The sequence below is a fragment of the Lineus longissimus genome, chromosome 5 (genome assembly GCF_910592395.1).
Source record: "Lineus longissimus chromosome 5, tnLinLong1.2, whole genome shotgun sequence".
NCBI classification, from domain to species: domain Eukaryota; kingdom Metazoa; phylum Nemertea; class Pilidiophora; order Heteronemertea; family Lineidae; genus Lineus; species Lineus longissimus.
This window is the reverse complement of record NC_088312.1, coordinates 21786631-21812735: the sequence shown is the minus strand read 5'-3', so window position 1 is coordinate 21812735 and position 26105 is coordinate 21786631. Positions and strand designations below refer to the sequence as shown.

At 39.7% G+C, this 26105-nt stretch overlaps 1 protein-coding gene and 1 non-coding gene across 3 annotated transcripts in view; one reads left to right on the top strand and one right to left on the bottom strand.

Moving 5' to 3' along the window:
* LOC135488036 (glutamate receptor ionotropic, kainate 2-like) overlaps positions 1-26105 on the top strand; it is a 69824-nt gene that overhangs the window by 30060 nt on the left and 13659 nt on the right. For both annotated transcript variants that reach the window (XM_064772404.1, XM_064772405.1), the window contains exons 2-7: positions 5686-5861; positions 16113-16268; positions 19495-19746; positions 23001-23182; positions 25095-25148; positions 25374-25544. In XM_064772404.1, the coding sequence (XP_064628474.1) occupies positions 5750-5861; positions 16113-16268; positions 19495-19746; positions 23001-23182; positions 25095-25148; positions 25374-25544 (927 nt within the window). In that variant the 5' untranslated portion in view covers positions 5686-5749. The remainder of the gene's footprint in view (positions 1-5685; positions 5862-16112; positions 16269-19494; positions 19747-23000; positions 23183-25094; positions 25149-25373; positions 25545-26105) is intronic.
* Positions 9887-9958, bottom strand: Trnaa-ugc (transfer RNA alanine (anticodon UGC)). The gene has a single exon. It is a non-coding gene; the product is annotated as a tRNA-Ala (tRNA).

Here is a 26105-nt window from a genome sequence, read left to right as displayed (position 1 = left end):
TGTAACTGTAGCAACATCTGTGACATTATTCTACTCAATGATTTCCATCCCGGTTACAAAGATGGTTGAATGAGTTTGGTATGAATTCAAAATGTTTTCCTTTTATGCCTGTTTATCCCCAGGATACACCCAGGATGACTAACACAACACTGTATATAGATTGACTATATACCGATTAGGCCAAGATTTGAGAAATATATTAGTCTCACTAGCTTTTGATACTGTGTCTTTTAGAGTAATGGTAATATTTATACCACGGTGAAAATTATACGATGCCATGTTTTGACACGTGTATTTGCTGACTTCACCCAAAAAACAACCAATGGAGAGACAATTCCTCGCGTGTGCCCAGAGCGTTGAGACGAAGCCTGCCGATAGTGATGGCAAATGTGTTGATCATTCGTGGACATGCTCATCCGAATATAATAAGGTGACATGGTTAGCGGCATTTGTCATGCTTTGCATTACAAATGAAACAGAGGAAGATTGCTTTCTTAGGGGCATTTAATGCAAGTGGTACTTTGTTGATGTACGGTAATGAAATACAAGTTGCGTAGAAATTGCATGATGTAAAAACTGCTATCGTGCAACTTGTCAGGAAAGCTGACTTGGAGCGAAAGAAGCCTTGCATGTTGTGTAATCTTCAAATTCAACCTGTTGGCTTCGCAATCCCCAGGGTTCTCGCTTTGTAGGTTATTTCTTGCACAGGCTCATGCGATAGGGAAACTGTATGCAGCTATTATATCGTGACTTTATCTTCCAATCATAGAAAACTAGACACGTATTTCGTATCATTGCTCTGACTCTTAACACAGAAATGAGACCCTGCTCACTAAGAGTAGCTGGTATGGTACGAACACTAACAAAGCTAAGGAGAAGTTCATCACAATGTAGTAACGACCAAGCATTCCTCATGCCCCAGACATCTAGCTGTCTACATGAAATACAGGTTCTTCCCGAGAAAAACGAGGGAGTGGTATAACCTCTAACAGCAGATCGTCAGTCAGAAGACGTCAGAGGGCTTTGAGCTTAACCTCGGACGGATGACGATGTCGTAGACGTATCCCGAACGCATCATCCAATTCAAGACCCAACACAAATTAGGACAGGAATTGTTCACTTGAATGCATTTACTGGCATTTTGGAGCCATTAACAATTTTTGAATAAGGTTTTCCATTGCCTTGGAAATTGTTTTTCTCCTGCCTAATGTGATGAAAGATTTCATAAGTTGGCAAGAGCTGCATGGCCGACAACCAGTAATGCGATTCCCATTTCTGCGGCTTTCTGTGACTAAGGATGGAATTACATACACTGAACGAGGCTTCTTGGTTATTTTGGCCAAGAAACAAAACTAATTAAATATAAACCAAATAATGAGTTTTGAGGTATTGCTTGCCACATTTGCCCGCTGAGACATTTCTTAGGAAATATGGGAATCATGGCTTGTTCTACCCCGTTCATCGAACTGTTGTGTTGAATTCGAGCCCGATCTTTCCTGTTTGAAATTTATTGAACGTTTCTTTGTAATATAACTTGGGGAGGAAGTCCAGATAACGATACAACCATATATACGCAATGAAAGTTGCTAACATCTTCATGATGTAGACGTTTATTTCACTATATACATATTCCACGATCGATTTCGGTTCGCTCGAACCCTCATCAGGCGGTATACAAGACTGAATGAGAACCATAGACTGGTGACATACATACTGTTATACATTTATGCAATGCTTGAGTAATTATAAGTACTTATAAAACCCTCATCAGGCGGTATACAATACTCAAGCATTGCATAATGTATAATAGTATGTATGTCACCAGTCTATGGTTCTCATTCAGTCTTGTATACCGCCTGATGAGGGTTCGAGCGAACCGAAATCGATCGTGGAATATGTATATAGTGTAAATAAACGTCTACATCATGAAGATGTTAGCAACTTTCATTGCGTATATATGGTTTCTTTGTAAGCCTAGAGCCAGAATGACTTTTCAACAGATGTAGGGTATATGAATGAGCCATGCAGGTATTTCGAATCTTGGCCGATATTTTTTTTTATCAATTTATATCAAAACCATCTGCTTACATGTTTAGTAATTGTGGTTAATCATGTTTGATTAGCTCCAGGCTTAAAGGATAATGTGTGTGTTGCAGCAACGACTCTCTCATCCATCTGAGATTATAGGTATTTCCTTACGCACTGGGTTTTGATTTAGTTCTCAAACTATTATTATTGATATCATTATTAGTTCTGGTACGGGAACATTCACACCATTCAGCTTTGACACTTGCGCTTAAGTATAATAGAACAAGTCATTCCGAGTTCATGTAGGTATATTTCGTAGTCCGGGATCTTGCTCTCGACAAAAGCTGTGTAGCAAAGTGTGGCAATCTGTCAGACGAACACCAAGCTCCCATATATCCTTGTCACTCTTGCAGTAACATGCAAATGCGTTCATCCAGCCGTTCATGCTAAATGGTTTAATTAAAATACACCAACAATGACATGACCAACAACAGAGTAATCCTAAAATACCTGATGGATTGGATCGAGTTTTTCTTTCACATTGTCGAGAATGAATGTCTTGAGAAACGAATGAGCCGATTGATTAAATTGGCGCAAGCAAATCTGTGACATGTAGTTTGACCTTTCGTGATGAAACGGAAACGCCAAAGTGCATAAGGACCATCTTACAACATGCCAAGAAATCAGTATTGTTTCTCCCAGAATTTCCTCCCAAACTCTCCAAAAATGAAAAAGACAACGATTTGACAGTAGTGCCAAAAAGATTGTAAGATCAGGTTAGAATGAAAGGTTCTGTTACTAATCAAATGGCAGTATCGATATTTTTTCGTAAGTACACAGAATGGAGTCTTGGCTTTGGTGTACGCATGCTTGCAAGGGGAGAGAATACGGAAAATTCGGGAGATCGTGCGTTCGTACTAAATGAGCAGCCCCTAGACTGTAATTACCGCTTTTCATCTCATAGTTAAGGTATCTAAGCTGCTGTATAAATTGTCGAAGATGAAAGCTAGAAAATAACTGCCTTTTCAGTACAGGCGTTAGAAAACTGGCTGAGATCAGCTAATCACAAAAGCTTCAAAGGAGATTCATAACAAAAAGTATTCTGCCACGACAAAGCGCCTCTCAGTCCTTTGTAATCTATTGAAATATGCTTTGTATAAGTTGCGTAAGACATCTTAGAGCAGAACCTTTGTTATTCAATCATTAGTATTACCGTATATGTACTGGAGCTGTCCTAGTGCTGATGTCAGTTTCACAGAAATGTGCCAGGTCGCGTTGAGGCCACGCCAATTTCACTGCGCTATGAATTTCTCCCTGTCCTGGTTTTGAAAGTTATTCGAAAATATCGTGTCTGAAGTAGCATAATGAGCAGTCACATGTAGTATACGCCACAAACTTTAAGGCTATTGAGCAATGTACGTAAAATGTATGTGTGAGAGCATTAATACAATGACTTCCCCTTCTGTGATTCAACAACAAAATCGTTTGTGTTTTCTTCGATATTTTGCTTTGTGCTAGAATGAAGGAAGCACATATTTGTGGCCTAATCCCTGGCCTCCCTTAACGGCCCGATGAATACATTTGTGAACCCGTTTACCTGGATGACACTCCACCTTGGTATTTATCTCGACCAAGTGATAAGTGGAGGTGAAAATACATGTTCATTTACACGTCACTCGCATAACGATACTGGTCAGAAATTGAGAAGAAATCAAGAATTAAGCAGGCTTTGTAGCAGATCGTGGAAAGTTATACTATCAATGCATGCTGTAGTTAGTGGCGGTAACATTTGGGATTCGTCTCTATTGTGGTGATGCAAAATTGAAGAAATTAGAAAAAGAAAACTATAAAAGAAAATGTTGATTAGATAATGCTTTTATTCTTTTCTTACTAATTCATATAAACTCACTGCATCTTGTAACACAATCTCCCGGTTTAAATCATCAAGGAAACGGAACTCAGACCTCACTGAATTCATGACTCACAGTTTAAGTCGGAACTTAAACCAATCTGTTAATAAATATCAATAGACTAGCAATAAATATATCTGTGAAAATCCAACTCGGCAATATCATAATTGAACAAAATCTGACAAGTACGCATTATGAAATAAATCCCAAAGTACACAATGCGCCGCCGTGCGTCACAACCTTTCCCGCCAACAATACCGCGTTCTCAACCTATCACCTTCTGAGATGCAACCATCTTCTACACCGAGCAAAGCCGCTCATTAATCACTCTAAGACGCCACTGCGTACACTGGACTTAGTAAATGGTACGAAATGTCAAAAAGGATGTAGGTTGATAAACGTGTGTATGACTAATGCAAGGTTTCTTTTGGATATTAGCTTTGACCGGAAGTTTACTGACATAAGATTCAGTTGGTGGCAGATTCTCAGGAAGCGTAGTCAATACCATTGTATTGATCGACGTGTATTGGAAGTAGCTGCGATTGATATTTTATATCGATGAAACTTACATATTTGAGAGCTGAATTAATGTTGAATGCGAAGTGGATTTAACTGTTGCATTAGATGTTAACAATCAGTACAAATTAGTGATACTTTCCCTTTTCACTGATTGTGGATATACATGTACTTCATTCGACTGGATAAAACTTGGAGTACAGTACTTTTCGATCACCATCAGTCAAGGTAGGATCACATTCTATTGGATTGTTTGTTTTAACCGCTGTATTGCTGCTGATAGATTGGTCGATAAGGTTTGTCGAGCAATCAGCTTAACACGGCAAGTGATCTCTCATTGAACTTAAAGCTTGATGGTTCAATATCAATTGAATGATAAAGACTTTGAAAGGTTTTTCTTTTGGATCTATTTCATAATATTGGATCTTTGAGTGTGTTTCTATAGGATTAACAAGGTAGGATCGATTACTCTTGATTGTTTATACTGTTCTGGTGATATCAGTTTCGACTCAATGACTTTATAATCACCAGCTTAACAACGTAAATCTCAAGTCATCGAATCTATATCAATCGATTTATGTTTGATTTGTGTTATACTTGGGTTTTGATCGGGCGATTGATGGGTGATTGATTAGGTGTTTGAATGGTGTTTTTGAAGGTATTTATTAGTTGTTTGATTGGGTGTTTAAAGGATGGGTGATTGGGTGTTTGATGTTTGTCTGAAGGTTGTGTGAAAAGTGTTTCATTCATTGGGTGTTTGAAGGGTGCTTTTTGGGTTTTTGAAGGGTCTTTGATATGTGTTACAAGGTGTTTAATTGGATGTTTCATTGGATATTTGAGTAGAGTGTTTTATTGGGTAAATGATGGGTGTTTGATGGCTTTTGTGGGATATTACATTTCTTTATTGATTTTTCCGTAAGTATCCCCATTTCGAAGCCTTTCTAGGGGTACTTGTTATCAAGATAGGCCTGATAACCCTTGGGATTAGCCGTTCAGTTCGTGTATCTCGGGAATATTTCCTAGCCACTAAAGAAATAAGAGGTAAAATAATGTGCCGCGTAGCTTTTGGGAACCGGACAGTTCGCCAACAAATGTATCTGTATCACAAATAGCCCTTTTAAATTAGAGAACATTGAAACGTGTAACAACTTGGACCAACGTTATGTCTTACTCCAGGCTTTAAATCTCTAGCCATCGATCTAACTGTGAAATTCATCACCTATATTTTCAGGGTAACTCATCGTGTTCTCGCGAAATCGGTATGACGTCTCCATTCTGGTAGGGGGCCTACTACCATGCTTCAGCAGCCTGTTCTAATGAAGCCAGCAACATGGTCGTGGATTATTCCTTTGATATATCTCAGCCTGCTTCAGACGATTGGTGGTCTTCCGCCTTCCATAAAAATAGGTAGGTGAACTGGAAAATTATTTTTCATGCCTGTCCGGGTCCATTGACTGTTATTGATTGCTATTTAACGGAGTGGATGCGGAGCTTTGTTCAAGTGAAGTACATCTTACTCAGTTTTACTCTCAATCAAGTTTTTGACACGGAATACGTAACAAGAAAGTGGCATGTATTCAGTGTAGGTCTAACCTCTAGCTGGGCCAAATCGCTTAAGAGCACAAACTTCACGTTATCCCTTAGAGTAACCAGCTGGTCACTTTAAGGTTATCCGTAACAGTAACTTTAAGTATGCATGAAGACGTTTTCTCTTTCAGCTGATCAATTTAAAAGTTTATACGTAAGGGCTAACGACGCAGTTAAAGCTAACGTGCTTTTGAACAACCTAGCCCTTGGCTGACCTGCACCTTAGAGTAACCACAATAAGCCTGCACCATGGATAAAAAAACCCACATTTGTCCAATGATGCTGCTAAATATTCAGTGACATTTCCCATTTATCTTTTGTAAGCAGATTATCTAAGTGAATGATCGAGCTGGCGAGTAGTGAGGAATTTCGTCGTCTTAGACATCATCGAAGCGAAACTAACCTCATAATACTTGTCTATTGCAATCGTGTTGCATGGTTAGTTGCTTTTTCCAGGCGGATTTCTTGACGGTAATGCTAAAACAATCACACATTTGGCAGAAATACTATCTTGTTCCCTTGACAACAAGTGAACAAAAAGAAGGTCGTCATTTATTTGGCTGCTCTTTGTTACACTAATGCCGCTCCTGTTTACATAATATTGTGACAATACAAACAATGAAGTCTTCGACAGCAACTGTCTAAACTGTTAAGTCACATTTACCTTCAAGTTCAACAAAGAACTAGTCACACCCATGTCTGCAAATGCAATCTGAATACTGAGACATATCAATGTCCCCAATATATGTGACCCGCCATGGCAAGATGAGTCGCATGTCGCTCCGAGCTTGACAGGTTGAGACAGGTTGAGACGGACTGGTTGTTCATTTCACTATTGTCTGCCTTTTGTGAAATCTGAGTGTATCAGTTTCTTCCATTATGTCCTGGTGTCATTTTAGGCTCATCTTCTGTTCGACATGCGACTCATTTTGCCGTGGTGGGTCACATATAGGAGGTTTCCTTCGTGTTTGTTCAACATAAAGCTGTGCTACCTTCGCCAGTTGACACTAAGTGACGTAGTACGGTATGGCGACAGCTTAAATGTTCTCCTTTGCAGCATATTATCCGGATGAGTAGGACACACGGAATAGAACGGCCATACCTGCCATTTTGAAATAGTTCGTGCACTTCATCTGTATCCCAGAGGAAAAGGAGGCACGCCTATCATCCGAGAGAAGTTGAAATGGTATGGCTTGACCCGGCGATTCGGCGATACTTAGATAGCCGCGCGGGTATCACTTCGGTTATCTGTAGCGATACAGTCAAATTTTAGTTGGTGCACGTCATCTTCAGCATATGCATCCGCTGTGGGATCCAGAATACATCATAAGCAAGCACGCATGCACACAGCACGGCATGTTAAACTGCTGGCTATCCTAGATAACATCGATGAGCAGTCATTTGTAGTCTTCTTGAGGGATACCAATTAGACTTGAAGATGTTAGCCAACAATGCCATGGGAATTAGAAAGACAAGTATCAGCAAGGACAGTGCATTGGCCGGGCATCGTCGCGGCCCCAAGCGACCATACCAGTGCTTGTCGTATATACATGTGTAGACTAGTATACAATGTCAGTGCTTGTTGTTTCATTGTATTTCATTCAATTCTACTACATCTTATACATGCTTCCCGAAATTGGTGGCTTGCATTGGAACTGACTTTTTCCCCCTTGTCCGTCATTAAAGGCATTCAAGTGTGTTGGCCAACCATGACTATCTCCTTTGTCCCTCCACCATAAGGCCTAGTTTCCCCTTATGACATCACTATTTCGGACACTCAGCGCCCCATTTATGGAATGGTGTATAGAAAGCCGAATGTCAGTTTGTTGATAATCAAAAAAGGTATATTAGAACAAGTCGATAAATGACGTTCAGTGCCCCATGGTGAGGTAGGAACTTTGCGTGTAAAAGGATCTTAGACAGATATTACAAGATTTTCGTCAACAACAGACTCATCCCGTCAACACTTGGTATTTGGGGCCATAGAGATGGCGGCGTGGTGTGTTTCGAATGTACTATGCCTGTTCATACCTTACTCTTTTCCCGGAGTAAACTCTGTTTAAATGATTCTAAACCACATAAAGAAACATAAAACCCCTACAGTTGGCCGTGTAACATATTTACACTATGAGTAGTGTTAATCTTCGTATCTAAAACTTGTCACTACAAAACAGTCATGAAATAAAATCCTCTTCGCAGATACAGTTACTTATACAGACTGCATGTTCATATCAAGATCTTGTGACTCCACAATAAACATGACAAGCCGTTGCCCCAAGGCATATCTTATCTCCTAACTTGATAATCGAGTCGCAGTGAACTGATTTAAACGATCACTTGCGGCGATTATATTATAACGTTCTGCAAGCTGGTTTTATTCGCCGGCTGCAAATTTGTAATCAAAATGTAAAACAGCATGCTTTTCATGTATGGTTTGATTATCAGGCTGTATTTGTTTTCAGTAACGTCATTTTATGCTCTAGTTTTATCGAGCAAATGACCGATTGGTTAATCACTACGCAATCGAATCAAAAGCCAAGCGGAAATGACGTCATTACCATTGGACAACTTGGTGTCACTGACCCATTGGGTGATATGAATAAAGGCTAGCAAATGCTTTTACTTCAATTTTGTACAGAAAGGCCAAGTGTAAATGTACATGGAGTTTTAGATAAAAGCATTTACTACTCTTTATTCATATCACCCATTGTCTATATAAACGGAACATGTTGAATGACATCGAAAGACTATGTGCCATTAGCAGTGTATCTAGCTTAAATTGAATATTCAAAACCGGTTTTAGATGGTTGAAACTAGGTTTATATACGTTGACTGTGGATTAAACAGAAGGGGTGAAACAAAAACACGTCTTCCCGACACTTTTTTAATCTTTCTAGAATATACTGTAATTCATGGTGTTTTCCTAAGAGACAAGTCGCTTCCTTCCTTACTTGAAATAGACATGGGTACTTTATCATAATCAACAGATAAGGCTCAAGCCCACACATAAAATGAACTTTGAACGCACTAAAATAGCTTTCCAGTCGCTATAAATCGTAAAAATTGCGTTATTTGAACATTTCGCGGATTTCCTCGGATTATTTCAATAAATCAACAATGACATTTGTTGATTTCAGTCGTCATGGAAACGACGCAGTCAGTTACGTGCATGACGGTGCAATTCACCAAGGCGTTGGATGATATGCCGATTTCTGGGAACTATTTGAGCGTTATTTTGGTGATCAATCTTGTAATTAAATGAATGTCCCCCTGGTGGCCATAATTGGGTTTGAAGTGAATGCCGAGACTAAGACTCAAGAGACGGCGAGCGTTTTCGTGATAAGTGGTTTCGAAAGCTTTATTATCTTAAAGTTATGAATAGGATTCATTTTCGATGGAATATAATGACGGGTGGTTCGCCTGAACAGGAGAATGATGTTTCCCGGGTCAATATGCCAGCAACTGTTATCTGTTATGCCAGCAACTGTTACTGTTATTCAAAAATTCTACCCGGTATTCTAGTTAGTCACAGGATAGATCGATTCTTTCTGACTAGGCCTACAGGTACTAGATAGTATTTAACAATATTATTGTAAATTATTGTATGGCTTCCCTTGGAGTAAATAGAACGTTCTATCTACTCCAACGTCCTGTTCACTCCAAGAGCTTCCGAACAATTTCACCGGTCTCCGTCTTGTACAATCATGTAACGTTAATTTGTGTATCATTGTGTGTTCTACTGTTGCATTGTCTATCTTGTTAGATTGAGCAATAAAATTACTTACTTACTTATGTATTAGCGTCAATATCACATCACCGATCGCACAAAATGAAAAAGTAATGGTTGGAGATGCCGGGGATTGAACCCGGGGCCTCTCGCATGCAAAGCGAGCGCTCTACCACTGAGCTACATCCCCATTCGATGAATTCCTCCCTTGTAAAGGCAAATTTGTCCCAACCAGTACAGCGCTCGACCAGTCGACCAAATATCCACATTGTCCAACTCTACATCTGACATAATATATGAAAGGTTACCGGATATTCAATTTGTTATAACTTTATCTATTACATGTAAATATGGCACAGATACAATGTAAGGGCCTCAACTGGTAACATAAACAAAGGTTCTTTTCACAGATTACGATGTGGTGCATACAATGGAATGGCTTGGCCTCCGTTAGCTCATCAACACGTGCATTTTATCATGGTTTCTTTTGTCGAATGCCGGACTGAAAATATTCCTATTTTGGAAATAACCTACATGTATATAATTTTCGTATTATTCAGTATTGATAATTTGTGCTGTTTGTTGTGTCTGCGATGCAGTAAATAATACAAAATAGCCTTGAACCACCACTGTCATGTCTCGCAGGATGGTTGATCACCAAATCAATATCTATTAATCAACCTATCACCTATGTCCGATGTTTTGAAGAAATCAATGATTTATAGATGTAAATACATTATAGATTGCGTTTCTTCTGCCTATAAATCAAATTTCCTGTCCTCTTTTAATGGAGTGGGCATTAGATGTTTGAAAAACATTCTGCTGCAGGCTGTCGTAAATGGCAAAAAGGCTAACACATCTCAAAAATGCATGCTGGTCGCGCTTATGAACCGGTCTTTTACCTAATTACGATGCTGACACCCAGATTATCCACACAATAGTTTTATATCCATTCATTGCCATTTTCACTTTAAACCGATGGAAGTTACTTGCGGACTGGAAAACGTTTCGTTCTCATCTATAGCAGTCTAAATGCCCCCCCCCCGAAATATGTCTCTATGGTGACGGATTAAGGTTAGACCATGATGATGAAATTAAGAAACTGACCAGTATCGAGCAGTACCAACAGGATTCCGCGTGATGCTATTAACTACTGGTGTTTTTTCTACTCCAATTACCGAAGACATCGTTTGTGTCTGAGAGTTGCCGAGTTGTTTATACCGCAAAGGGCCTTTGCAGTTGTGAGAAGAGTTGGTAATGAAACTAGCTCTAAATGTAAAAAAACTCCCACTCCAACATATCCCAATAATGTGATGAATAATAACAGTTATAACAGTATATATTGCTGTGAGCCTGGACCTCTTCTTCATACTTGTCAACAGTAGTTAAAGTCGCCTCGGCCAAAGTAACTCGGAAATTTCACATATTGTAGCGTTGACATATTCTACTGGTTTTACTTTGTTTCGAGTTTATGTAATCGACGATGTGTCTGTTCTTCACCATCAAGATGACAAAGCTGTCGATTCTGAGTAAATAATTGCCAAAATTCATCTTCACTGAGCTACCAGTATTCCTCTTGCGAATTTAATTCCTTGCAGTTATGTAACGTTTATATAGGTATATTGTGTATTGTGCATAACACTACATTATCAGTATTAGAACCTTAGTTTATTCAACAGTTATTTACAGTTTTTTTTCCGTTGTCTTTTTTTCCGTTGCTTTTTTTACCTAGATTCTAAATGGTATACGGTAATGGTATTTCTTTTGTCTGAGCACGGTATCAATAATTAATTGCGAACTAGAAGCACATTTTCGTTGTCTCCGACCTTGCCGCCCACATACAAGAATGATAATAAAATGGATTAGATATGAGCGCTTTGCATCATAAACTGCACGTGTCTACTGCCTATTTAGAATGCAAACCTTCCTAAATTACAGTTTTTGTCTGGAAATCTTCATCATTTATATTCTAATCATTGTTATGACATTCAGAACGAATTGACTTTAAAAAGCCGTCATCAGATTGACATAATCCTAAGACGGTTCGTTCTGAATGTCATAACTAGGTTAGAATAGAAATGATGAAAATTTTCCGATAAAACCCAAATAATTTAGGAAGGTTTGCATTCTAAACAGTCAGAGGGCAAATTTCAGTTGAAATGTCAGAGCTTCAACTCTACATCATGCTGTAGGCCTTTGAAACAAGAACGTCATACAGATTCAGGCGACGTGATAAACAAATCTGTCATTGGTTATTTTTGGCTTACTTAAGGGGCTTTCTCAGTCATCGGCATACACCGTGATAACTGGAACCAGATCTGGGGCTGCAAGTTTTCTCTGTAGACCTATTCGTCTCAAAATCGTATTTTCTTGTTTAAATTTGGGAGACGAGGGCAGAGAATCAGGTTGGCGGTCGGCGGTCAGTGTTTCGAGCCACAGCGGTGGGGAGGTACCCTCCAAGGGTAACAAAATCTATTTTATGCCGAATTTTTTTTGTCGGTTCGTCTTCTAAACCTCTCTAATTATAAATAAACTCTATGCCCTACTCAAGGCCAACGTAAACATCAACACTATAAAATCCGATAGCGAGTTTATCAAAGATACCTAGACACCGATCGAATAGTCTGTACATGTATAAACCGCCCACATGAACTCGAGCAGAATATATATGACAGTCAGGTTTTTTTTCCCTAGGCATTGCTGTTAATGTCTGATCGATTTCATCGAAAATGCGTGTCCTTTTTTATGTTGTATTAATATAAATATCTATTTAACTGCGTCATACTTCTAGATGAAATAGAACATATAGCGCCGAAGTTAGCTATGATACTCTCTTTAAATCCTTTTTGGGCAATAGAAACTAAGAAAATAAATATACCAAAATTAAAGATTAACATTGCATGTCAAATAATGTTTGGGTTATAAAACTATACACTTTTATATTTAACTGGTTGCATTTTCGTACAAAATAAAGCGCATGTTGTGAAATTTTCGTGGAATAGAGACACAGTCTCAAGACTTCACAGGCTGATCAATGCCACTCACTGCGTCTTCAGCGTCTTCAAGCAGGTTCTTAACCTTCGACTCGAGATTGGTGACAGTACAAATACTGCCTTACTAAAATGTGCTGGAGAACCGCCGTACATACATGTATGATAGTGATGGTCCGATCATTTCACCAATTAAGTAACTGCTGTAGAGTTATAACGGCCATACCACGCAATTCCTTTGAATTAGCCGGGGAATTGGTTCGGCCGCTGCTACAGCCTACAACGCTGTAGGCTATTGAAGTATCCTTTCCCATAATGCTAAATGGTGCCTGCTTCAACTGGCAAGCCTATCGAACTGATATTCTGACATGTAAACTGATGCAGTAGTGAGAACGTTGCCCGATACCCCCGAAAACCAAGCTGAAGAAGATAATCTCGGGGAGGCCACACTCCTACCACCCGTTAGACAAACCCAATAACTTTGCGCCAAAATTTAACAAATCTGTTACCGAAATAGTTTTGGGTCGGGCTCGGAGCTTACAGCTTGAATGTCAAGGATCTTATTCCCCCTCGACTTCCTCTATAACGGGAGGATGAACGCATTGTGGATTTGGCATTTCAAGATGTCGTGACATTATGAGCTTCACGTATAAGTTGGAAAGGAGGTCATATTGGCCTCTACGGTGCTATTCATTTCATAACTCATTAAACGGTGATATACCAATTGATATTATGATCTCAGTGTTATTACAAATGACATTCTAATAAACGCCGAGGCATCAGTAGTAGTTTAGTAGATACCGGTTAGAGAACCGACAAAATTATACGCCCGATAGAAATTCGGGAAAATCTGTCTGACGTTGATATCTCATTGCAAGCAGTCCCACGTTCTTGGCTACGAACGAATAAACAAGTTGGATAAGAGCAATACAGAACAATAAAACCCCCAAGCAGACAGAAACATTACTTCACTCAATTTTGCCAAAGGAAAGATCGGATATAAGCTTAGATGAGTATCTCGAAGGGTCCGCTCATCCTTATAAACAGGACTTCAAGTTGCAGCTGGGGATTTCGGAGGCTGGGAAGGAAGCTTAAATGTACAATGTAGTTCCATTTTTACCAAGAATTTCTAATTCTTCACATTACTCACTGTCTGTTGCATGGTATAAAACCAAATTAGAGTACAAATGCATCTATTTGGTTATGTCTTTCTTCCACCCGCCCGCGTCATTAGGCCTGTTCTGAAACAGCGATATCGGATTCTAAATGCGGATATCGCCATAAAGGGTAGGCGGTATTGGTTTGTTGATCTTCTCCAGTGTTTATAGAGAATGTCAAAGCTCAGGAGGGATATATGATCAAGGTCGACGATGAAGAACGCGATGTGGGTTATCAAAAATCCTATTGGTGTGTTATATTGTATAGTACTATGAAGTATTTAGCATAAAAAGTCCTGGAAGACTTTTCTGTGCATGCGAAATCACCAAAAAAGTCGGAGAGCCATTTTTTTCGTGAAATGGAGTGCAGTCTAATATGCAGAACCAGTCCTCTGCAGCCCTTCTCTTAAAACACACACTCTGCTCCAGTGCAAATCAAACTCACACTCCACACAGCACACAACACACAGCATGCACAATTAAAGACAACTCCATTGTGACACAGTATAACAAACCCCATGCATACTGAACTTCCAGTGGTGTTGCCTCCGTTAGCCTCCGCCCATACGCTTGTCTGATGAAAGCTTAGCAGTGTCAACACATTGAGGGTCAAGATGAACAAACCCATGCATTCCACAAGACAGTGTTCCACCAGGTCTCTAGTCAAGCTTTAGTTAGTTGACCTTTTCATGCAAGTATAGTGAATGTCATACTAAAATAACTACGATACCTGCAAACTATGCATTTGCGAAAGTGAAAAAAACCCACGACCCCCAGGACAGATCTTTTAAGGTGATGAGCAAAATGTCATTCTATGGTAATCCTCTTTCCTCGGCAGTCCGATGTGATAAATTTTTTTCCCTGGCTACTTATATTCTAAGGGAATGAGCTATATACTAAGGGAATGAGCTATAATTTTTTTGCGATTGACGTTGACAGCGCGGACAATGATATAGATACGGAGAAGAGACCATATCTTCACATTATCTTCACATATTGATGAAATTACTGGTAAATTGAGTTGGCGTTTGGTGTGGGGTGGAGGTCACAGTACTGCAGCTTTAAGGTTTTTATTGTATGCTTGGCATCAACAAAATGTATTTCTAACATTCGCATTTTTCCTTCTGTCAGCGGGAAGAGGGATTTGAGAGAAACCTAACCGTTTTGCTGTTTTGGCACGAAAGTATTCGACACGTTCCATCTGGTAATTGCGAAATACTTCATTGCTGTCTTCGTTACGTAGCAGCGGCATCCATCGTGCAAATTTAGATATTCTGCACGCAAACCTGTCAACAGTGTTATAGAGATATCAGGATGCGTGCATTCTATTCAAACAGTCATAATACCAACAATGAACACGATTGAACTTTACATTCTTTGCACGGCAAAATCTCTTTCCAAGACTTCAAATAATTCTACAGATTTTGCCTAATGTCAATTTCCTATGAAATGTAAAGATGTATCATCATGAACACATACCATGTATATACTCAAAACTTAGTTTCCTATTCCGGTGTTAGTTTGTTCATATGCAATTCCGAGATACAACATGACAGCGAGAAGCATTACCGATAAATATGTCTCTCTGTCTCATATTGATACCCGGCCATCATATTTTACCTTTCAAGAAGTCTCTATAAAGATCACAAATGAAAGCCATCTCTCAAATTACTGGCTTGCGTAATCTCATTGCTACAATGTTACTTTACGAGCCGCGCCTTAGAAAACACAACAATACGCAAGAAGGTAATTTGTATTATGCGTTAACACATCCAGTCCGTGAGCATCTCAACAGAAATCTCTGTTCATTTCCCGAAAATAGTAGCAAAATCAGAAAATGGTTTTTATGCGGTTGAGTGAGGTAAAGCAATGCAAGCTAGGCACGTAAAGCGATGTTGCAAAAACCTTGTATTCGCCGCCGTGAGACGAGCTAATAGGCTAGAATGCCATCTTCGAAAATATGTTCAGTGTTCAAGCCTCGTTTTGCTTTAAAACCCAATATTGTGAAGTTTCTTCCCGAGTAACTGTCCAGTAAGTTGAGGGTGACGCAAATCGACTACTTAACTGGAGGTGAAATGATACGAGTTCCTCTCCCTGGCCTTGTAGCTTCTTATTGAACGCCTCGAACTGGCACTTTTGCCATTTTATACGATTCTCTCACAAAACTAACCATGCTCACCTTTTTGTCTCTTTTTAGGACTACTTTACGAACATGGGAACGCGGACGTAGAATTAGCATTCAAATCTGCAACGAATCGAATCAACAGCAGGCGGGATATACTACAGGGGACGAGGTTGGAGCCAGTTACTGCTCAAATTCCAGCACAAGATAGTTTTAAAGCTTCTAAGAAACGTAAGCGTTGCAAAAGCTTGATAAGTTTCTACGGTGGCTGGGAAAGGACGTCACATGATTTTTTCAGCATGAAAATGTTTTTAAAATGAATATCTCCATTGGTCTAAAATGATTGATCCATTAATAAAACGCCGTGCCTATTCTAAGGTCTGTACCACAAGAATTCAGAGTATTTTGGGACTCTCTTAGTTCAGTACCTCCTTCCTTTTGTGTGTTCCCAGAGTACTTAATGTGTTGGCTAGCAGACGCGCTAAAACTAACTTGATCATAAATGTATTGAAGCACCGCACCTTGCAATGCTGTACTCATCAGCATCATAGTGAGTAACCTATCCCTGCTCATAAAGCACGGTATGTTAACAAGCATTCCACCTGTAAAGCTCTAATTGACCTATCGATCTACTCTGAAAATCAAAGCAGGAATCTGTTGTATTATACCTGGCGATTTAACCGACTGCACGGGGAAAAAATTCCTGATTGAAGTTGTAACAAGCCAGCATGGTATCGTTTTCTCCTGTATCCTGTATGGTGCTTGTGTACATCAGTTAACTGACGTACAAGTGCAGCATTCTTTAAAGTGCAACGTGAAATTGGTCAACAATAATTTTCTCTGGACATAGCGCTTAATGATGGAATAGTGCTATACATCTTTATTATCAACAGCATTGGAAAATTGGATCCTTTGACAACGTTTTGGCGGCCATATCTAATATGGTCAGTCCTTTGGAACCGTAAAACATCGAGCTAGTTCCCGATAGCGTGATCTAAGTCGTATAAAAAGTACAAGACTTTGGTTTCAAGTCTGACTTAGGAGACCCGAAACACCTGAATCGAATTGTTCTCGGCCGCCTAGGGAATACGCTCTTAGGATGATGTTAGGCAAAATATCGCAATCATGTGGACCAAGTAACTTTGACAACAAACCAGACTGCGATATTCCAAAGATAACGGAACTCATATCATAATTGTTAGAGATTAAGACAACCAAATATAATCAGTGATTCTTACGAACAGTACAGTCAAACTCAACGTTCGTGCTGCCGCATCTTCAGTTAAACCTTATCTCCCTGAACATTACGAATTCCTATGATTAATACCATTGAGATAACGTTATCATGCTAATTGCTGATAGGAAAACAATGGCCGCAAGCAGTGACATTTCAGAATTGAGTAAAGCATAAAAGTACAGATAGTTGGGTGTAGAATATCGTAAAGGATGAGGTTAATTCGTGATATAGCATGGTGTTAATTAGTAAAACATAAGAGGAGGGAAATTAGTAGTGTTAGAAATGTCGGATTAAGTTACTTGGAATTAACTACGTAGTGCACTGAGATATACGTGTCAATGTCAATGACAAAGTTAAGATACGGATATAAAACATAAATTGCGTTTTCGTTGAGTGAAGTTTTATGCAAAGGATGACAAAATATAGTAGGGTTAGGTTCAGTGTAACAGCAACTTTCTGAAAACATTGAAAGTATGAACTTCGCGTGTATTGTCCTTTCTCTTTCCAAACATTTTCATTAGCCTAATTTTGCTCTTAGTCCATTTACATTAATGGAAGGGATGACACTGGTCCACATTATAATTTCGGTACTAGCGTACTCAACTGTTGAACTGTTTTCATTGATTGATCGGACGCAATTTATCAAATCAAACTCTATTTAAATTAAGAGTCTAGCCAAACAGGTAAAACAAGAGTTGAGACCCAGGTGCCACTCGATCCGTTCGCAATTAGCCAACTCTTGATCCTTCTCAGCAGAATATCTTTGATTTATCTGTAGTACATCCCGTCCAATCGTTCAAAGACACCCTGGCTCAATGACTTTCTGCTCATTACCAAGAGAACAGAAGGTAATTGCTCTAAGTATGGTATTGGCAAGTGGATGGAGTCAATGGAGCTAACGACACCCCATTGATCAGTCGATCGCCGGTAACAGTTAGCGCTTGTCAAGGATACGTACCGCTGTCGCGATGGTTGTGCGCATCAGGTGCCGGAGTCGCCGCCGCTCAGACAGTCTCGTACTGAACTGACAAGTCTTGTTAATGCAGCCTAATTGGCCTTGAATCTTGCATCCCTGGGGTACAGCAAGCGAAATTCGTGCGAGCAATAGAATGCCCTAGCGGCGCCTCAGTCGGTATCAACGCAGTGGATGCATCATCAAGTCTTACGCGCGAGTTTCTGAATGGAACCCTATTACAGGCCCTATTGTCCGCATGTTCATCAGGCCGTATTTCGCTAACTGATCTGTGCTGTACTCATAAACAGAAGAGTGTGAGTTTCTGAATGGAACTCTATTACAGGGCCTATTGTCCGCATGTTCATCAGGCCGTATTACGCTAACTGATCTGTGCTGTACTCATAAACAGAAGAGTGGGTTTCTGAATGGAACCCTATTACAGGCCCTATTGTCCGCATGTTCATCAGGCCGTATTTCGCTAACTGATCTGTGCTGTACTCATAAACAGAAGAGAGTGAGTTTCTGAATGGAACCCTATTACAGGCCCTATTGTCCGCATGTTCATCAGGCCGTATTTCGCTAACTGATCTGCTGCGCCGGACTCATAAACAGGATATGAGAAGGTTCATTTTCACCGCCCGAGAAAATGTAAAAAGTAGACTGAAACGTTAGTCGTGAGAAATCCCCTTTAACGCCACAACACTCTTCCGTTGAACGGTTTTTAAAATCGCACGACTGGCATCAACAATTTGAAATGTGAATAACTGCATCGGAATTGAAAAACTGCTATTGCCAGAAGCCATGTTTGAAATACTCTCACTTTTGACAAATTGATGTCTTATCGTCTGGCTGCCGTGCATGATGCCCTGGGGTGGCCGTTATTGATGAACAAGGAGCTAAACATCCAGAGTGTCAATTTCAAGTGGACGTTGTAAGAGTTTAACCCGTTTGGACTGAAGCGGTACAGCCAGTCTTATAAGTCTCTATTTGTTATTTTTGAAACTTTTTGAGCACGCCGAACTAGACGGTCTATAAGATGAATGATTTTCGTGACACTCGAAAGATAGAAGAATGTGACACATGTATTTGTACACAGTCCATACATGTACATTGAAAAGATGAATGATGCTATGAGGCAGTGCCATAAAACACGCTTTCCTCAATACATACAGAGAGAAATATTGCAGATTCGATGCTTTTCTCCATAAAACATTGTTAACATCATCGTTTCAATTCTTCATTTCTGTTTTTGATTCTCTTTGCAGTTTGTCATATGCTTCAAGAAGGAGTTGCGGCCATTTTCGGGCCGAAATCAGGTCTTCCGTCTGCGCATGTGCAGTCCATCTGTGACTCCATGGATATTCCCCACATAGAAGCCAAGTGGGGCTATCAGGTCCTCATGGAGTACTACGCCATAAACATGTACCCACATTATACTACCCTCAGTCGTGCCTTCAAAGAAGCCGTGGACGTGATGGATTGGAGGACGTTTACGGTCCTTTATGAGACAAACGATGGTAAGTGGGCCATTAATTTATGTCCGGTCTTAGAAATTAAGCTTCTGATCCTTTAAACAACATTTATGGGTTTTCGATGGGCGCACAGAAACAATATCCACCCCTCAAAGTCTTTTTTTCATTGGAATAACAAGTCTTTAACACTCTGCTTCTTTGGGCAACCTTAAGAGTTCTTTATGTGGCAAACGGGGATGAGTAGGGCTTAATTTATGTCCTGTTTGACAAATAAAGGTTCCAGGGCTGAAATAATACCTACCGGATTCCTTCAATTTTTTCTTCTGGGAAATAACAAGCCACGAAGCCTTTGCCCTTATCATGTAAAAAGGTGGCAGTCTGGTATTCCACAATGGTCGTCTGACCAAACGGCTTAGACGAAGACTGCAACATCACCCATTCGAACTTGCACTTTCAGCAGCTGTAGTCCTGTCCATTATCCATTATCTAGATGTATCTGATATTTCTCTCCGAACTCCTCTTCTCAGAGGACAGCGTCACTGTCTACCTTTTTGATAGCACTTCCGAAGTTAAGACTAATGATATTAATGTACACAATCTTTTCATCTCTGCTCATCTCATAGACTTGTATTCTTCTTTCTAATGCCAATACTTACCGAGTATTAGAATTAGGAGAGCAGAGAGCATTCGAAGAGAGGCACGCTCTTAATACTATTCTTGATATCGATACGGCTTTACGACTGGTGCAGATGTATACATATGTTTCTTGGCTTGCAACTCTAGTATTTCAGTAACTCTCATTTGGTTACAAAGCAAAGCGAATTCGAAAAGCTACAGTACAAATTCATAATGTTAGATGATGCGACCAACAGCATGACATTAAGTATAAAATACATCTGTCTTGCATCAAAACAATAGGGCCGTTTAGACGCTCGAGCAAAAACCCGATGAGAGCCGATCGAATCCGAATGCGATTTTTGGGTGCACGTCTAAACGGCCCTTATATAGTTCTCTCTTAATATCCGTTCCATCCGGACTTCAAGCCAGATAATCTGACTGTACAATGACACTATATGAGCAAGAGGATCTTTGGGAAATTAGGAAGACACAAAGATGAGCAAACCCCACTGTGCGGCATTATCAGTTATCATAATATCGCTTGTCAAGAATCATATTATTCTCGTGTATTACTAAAGTGAAAGTGGAATTTTATTTCCTTTGCTTCACGTTGACACGTATTGTAGATGACTTTATGGAAAAAAACACAGCACTTGATGGCTCTATTTTGTATATTTTTGTAACGAGGATTCATAATCTTGTTGAAGATATGATAATACCAGAAACCTATACAGCATAGATACTGATGATGGGAAAACCGCCGACATGGGCCCAGTGCAGATTGTGCTTCCTCATACAATGGACATTACAATGGTATAACTTGTTTAAAACAAGGATTTGGCTGAAGGGCTCCGTTTGCCTGGGAAATGTGAAGTGTTTGGCAAAACTAACTGCATGTAATTAATTTGAATACAATGTTAATGTCAACGCTGTCATTCACTATGTATACGATTATTATGCCGATAACCTGTAAAGTGCTACCAATGATGCACACAGTAACAACATCCATTGCGAAGTAGCGTTTATAATCTATTTTCCTTAACCAATCAGACAAATTGACTCTATAAATGGCACTGTCAATGTGTATTTTCTTCTGCCATGTGTGCAGCTTCTTTAACCTGAACAAGTTTGTTAAACAGTAATGATGCATTAGATGGATGCTGAGTCGCATTTGAAGATGAAGAACAAAGCCATTAGGAATGTGTCACGGAATCCATCAATGACCACAGGCGAAAAAGAACCATCGTGATGTATCTAGCTCCTTTGTTGCAAAAATAAAAATACAACTTGCAGTTACAGATGCAGTTTATGAAGTGGGGATCCACCATCGTGGTTTTTTAGTGCGCGATCTGCGGTGAAGTCGCGGTGCGATTGCGACAGATTCAATCGTTTTTTTCCAATCTCCGGAGAAATCAAATCGCAGAAATCAAATCGCAGAAAACAAGAATTACTAAAGCAGGGTCATTGTTTAGTTGGTGATGTGAACTATAGTTATTTAGTGATAAAGCATGGTTCAGTCACTTGTCAATTTACCTATCGGATTGTGACACCAGATTTTCACCAGAGTTAAAAGTTCAAAAGTTCAATCCCATGCCTACGCACCACCCAAGAAGTGCTGCCTAACCACCCGCATCACTTAACAACTGAATCATTTAACTCTGATTTATCAACGGACGAAGCCAGATGGAATTAAATTCAAAGGTTATTTATCCTGGTTTGAATACCTTGTTTGATGGGGGAGAAAATTGGAACCGCAGATTCTCGTGTGCGCATGGTAGGTCGCTGGAACGAGCAATTTTTCGTCAGACATGTCAGAGGAAGAATTGGCCCCGCTACATCGAAATCCAATTCATTTGTTCTATTTGCCTGCTTATCTACAATCTGCTGCTCAAAGATGAGTTTGTGTCCCAAGTACATTGGCCTTTTTTGCATCTTCTCTTTAATGGTCGTAAAATAATGAAGCTCGCGTTGACGTTGGAATTCCATCAATGGCCTCCTTACTTTCTTATGGATGCGAAATATCAAAATTGCCTTTGTCAAACATGCCAAGGAAAGGCGAAACAATAAGTAGGAGGAAAGTCAAAGCACATCCTCAGACGTTGAAAGAAAGTTTCGATTAGTGTTAGTTTCTTAGTGATAGTCGATCATTACTTCCATTAAGCTCCATTAAGCTGAAATCTTTCCATCAGAGACTTTCGATAAAATGATAGTGGGGAAATAGTGTTCACCAAGGAACGTTAAAAGTACACGATTAGACACAAGAAGCTTTCTATTTAAAACGTACGCCTAGAACTAACTACGTCTAAACTAAAATCTCAGAAAGAATTGCCTGTATCATAAAATATTTATCAAAATGTTAGTTTTCAATTTCGATGTTGATTCGGTGAGCAGTAATGGCATTTTTGAGTATTTTTTATCCAAAAGTCCATGGCTATTTTATATCAGGTACAGCAATACATCATGAACTTCATAAAAAATATTGAGTTGAGAACTGAGCGTTAACTAGGACAATATTAGCTCTATAGACAACATTCGGCGACTGTGGTGGGCGGTTATCAACCTCTTTAGAATTAGATATATGTACATGCACGATACTGTGTGATTTTTTTTCCCGCGATCGAGAATCTTATTAAACAACCTTTTGATAATGTTTCATTCCTGTTCCTGTTCTATATCTTCAGGCCTGATTCGACTACAAGAGTTAGTCAATGCACAACAAGGCAAAAATCGTCAGATAACCATCCGAAAGTTAGAGGGGAAAAATAACGATTATAGACACATCTTCAAAGAGATGAAGAAAGAGAATGAATACAAGATTATACTGGATTGTAGTACGGACATGATAGAGACAGTTCTTAGACAGGTAGGCACTTCTTATAGTGTTTCAAATTACATTTGACACTTTTATTATATTGCATATGTTCAGATCACAAAAGGTCTACTTTCAAGTTTTACCGGTGTAGCATGGGTTGGACCCCATCGAGGCTTGGGGCCCGGTACTCTTCCAGCCTGGCGGGTCTTCACAGGTTGAGCACCATCTCTATTCTTATCGTTCGTGTCTGTGCTTTACCGGCATGATACCATCATCATCACAATCAATATCATCATGATGTCCAGCGGTGATAAGGGGACCCTGAGATGTTGACGATGCGGCATCATACGGTCTATTGTCGGCGAGGCTACCTCCTTTGTCTATAGTCCCGTCCTTCCTGCCCGTGGAGAATGAATTCATCGTAGCTTGTGAGTGGGTTGCACCGTTAACTTTCTCCTAAGTTAGAAGCGACTGTCTTTTGATGTAATAGATAATCCTGTGATCTTATATGATCACAAAGTCTGTACGTCACGCAAATCCTTTATCATGGAATGCAGCGATGCAGCGATGCAGTGATCGCAAGATCTCCGCGAATTAAAAACAATTTACCCAGGCTCTCCCGAGAGAGATTTCGTTTATACGCAGCTTTATGAAGATATCTAGAGAATACAGGCATTGGAAATACAGACAAGCTTAAGACTACTTCATTACGACTTGTTGTGGAACGGCCTCCAATGCGATTGTTATTCTCTTAGGAGTTTAAGTCAGGATATGGTCGTCACTGCTGTGTAACTTAGTTATCGGGACTTTGGGTTGCATCCAACAGTGTATTATTTGGGGCAGTGTATCTTTCGTCGAATGATCTATTCGTGTTTCAACTTGCTACTTTTCTCTCTATTCATGCAGAAAGATGATAAGAGGGGCAATAAATGAATATTTTCATTGACCATACAGCTTACAGCTTACACCTTACTTACCTTGATAAGACAGTATATAGAACAATGGAGATTTAGGCCAAGGTGCGAACGGGCTTTGTTTAAAGACAATAGACTGTTTATTTTGCTCGGCCTGAATGCTTTTTACTGGGCGGCAAAGGGCAAAAAATCGTAATGGTCTTAGGAACTGCCTTTACCACTTTATTAGTAATATCTTGTTTCATCTGGTGACAGTCGAGTTAACAGATTCCTTCAGAATCGATTTTGAAGCGAATCTTACAATCAGTCAGTCTAGTTCCTATTCCATAAATGGTTCTGTTGTTGACATGAGTGTTGTGTTACCGTACCCGCGGTCCCTGTGGAACTGTATGTCTCGAGGGAGGCTTGAAAATAAATGCAAAAGGTTTATCTTTGGAATCCGTTGAGAATAACCGACAGAAGACTAGGTCAATGAACTATTGAAGATACAAAGAAAACCATCGTGGTACAGATCGGGTATTGTCGGGCTTGGGATGTTATTAGGGAGTGGATCCAGTAACTGCGACGTACAAATCTGCTGTGAAACGTTGACCTTTCGCACACGACTTGATGAAACCATAGACCATCGTACGCAGTACCTTGTCGAATCTGCCTATTGGCTAACATTTGCTTCAGATAATTAGATTAACCACAAGCAAGGGGAGATGATGTTATCATTTACTACTCGGAATGCATACCTCTTATTCCCCATGGATGGTCGTCAGCAGCACGTTAAATAAGCTGCAGCTGATCAGTGTTGAATTAAGGTATCTTTCAACAGTTGACCGAACCTCATTATTTACAATCTGGTCAGAGTAAATACGATCTTGACGAATACTGTAATGAAAGTCTTTTAAAGGTTTTCAACCTTCATTGACCTAAAGCACCAGATGCTTTTTGCGAAATAAAAATATTTCGTTTTTGATCATCACTTGAGGTCAGTTACAATGTGAATACAATGGTTTAATTTTTTGAGGATAAACCAATTTCTCACGTATTACCATTTTCAGGCACTCTCCGTAAATGCGATGACAGGAGATCACCACTACCTTATAACTAGTCTAGTAAGTAAAGATAGCGATAGAAAAGAAGCAACTTCAACCATTTTCGGATGAGAAGTTTGAATCACCTTTGCGCCAGTAATCAAAACAACAGTCACTTCAGAGAGTTATACATTTTTTTTGATGAAGCCGAGAGAGGAGGTTTACAGTTACGTTAGTAGTAAATTACCCTGTCAAGGTGTTGGTATTTATTAGGTAGTCATCAAATGTATCTTTCAATTTTTTCAGGACCTGGGTTTGGTGGACATGGACCTTTTCGCCTACACCCCCGCCAACATCACCTCTTACCGCATTGTCGACCCTCGCAACCCAATAGTCGTTGACGTGATCAGTCACTGGCTTATGCAAGAAACAAGAGCTCCCAAGTCGACGCCACTTTGGGGAAAGAATACTATTCGGGTATGTAGCACTAGGTGGATTCGAACGGGAAAGTTCAATATTCAAATTATCCAGCAGCAAGGAGTAGATATACAATAATTTACTACTCTACAACTATTATTACTGCCACAACCACTATCAAGTGAAAAGTATGGGCGGTTATTCCCGCATAAATAGAGGTTGTCTCAAATAGACATTTTATGTTGTGTTCTGACTCGAATAGACGTTTGGTGGCGCTCGTTTTAACGGAGACGTACCTGAAATAGACATATTGTGTCGTATCTCAAATAGACATACACTCAAATATACGTTTGGTGGCGCTCGTATCTCAAATAAACATATATTGTCGTGTTTTCAGCTAACTCAGATAACTCAAATAGACGTTTGGTGTCGCTTTTCCGCAAAAATGGAAGTTCCCCAAATGTCTATTTGAGACAACCTCTATTTATGCGGAAACAACCGCCCACAGAAAAGGTGTTGGAACATTTACCGCTGCATGTATGTTATCCCCATAACAGCGAAATCGTTTTTAACACAGGTTAATTTAATTTGTTAAAGCTGATTTAATGTATTTTAACATGT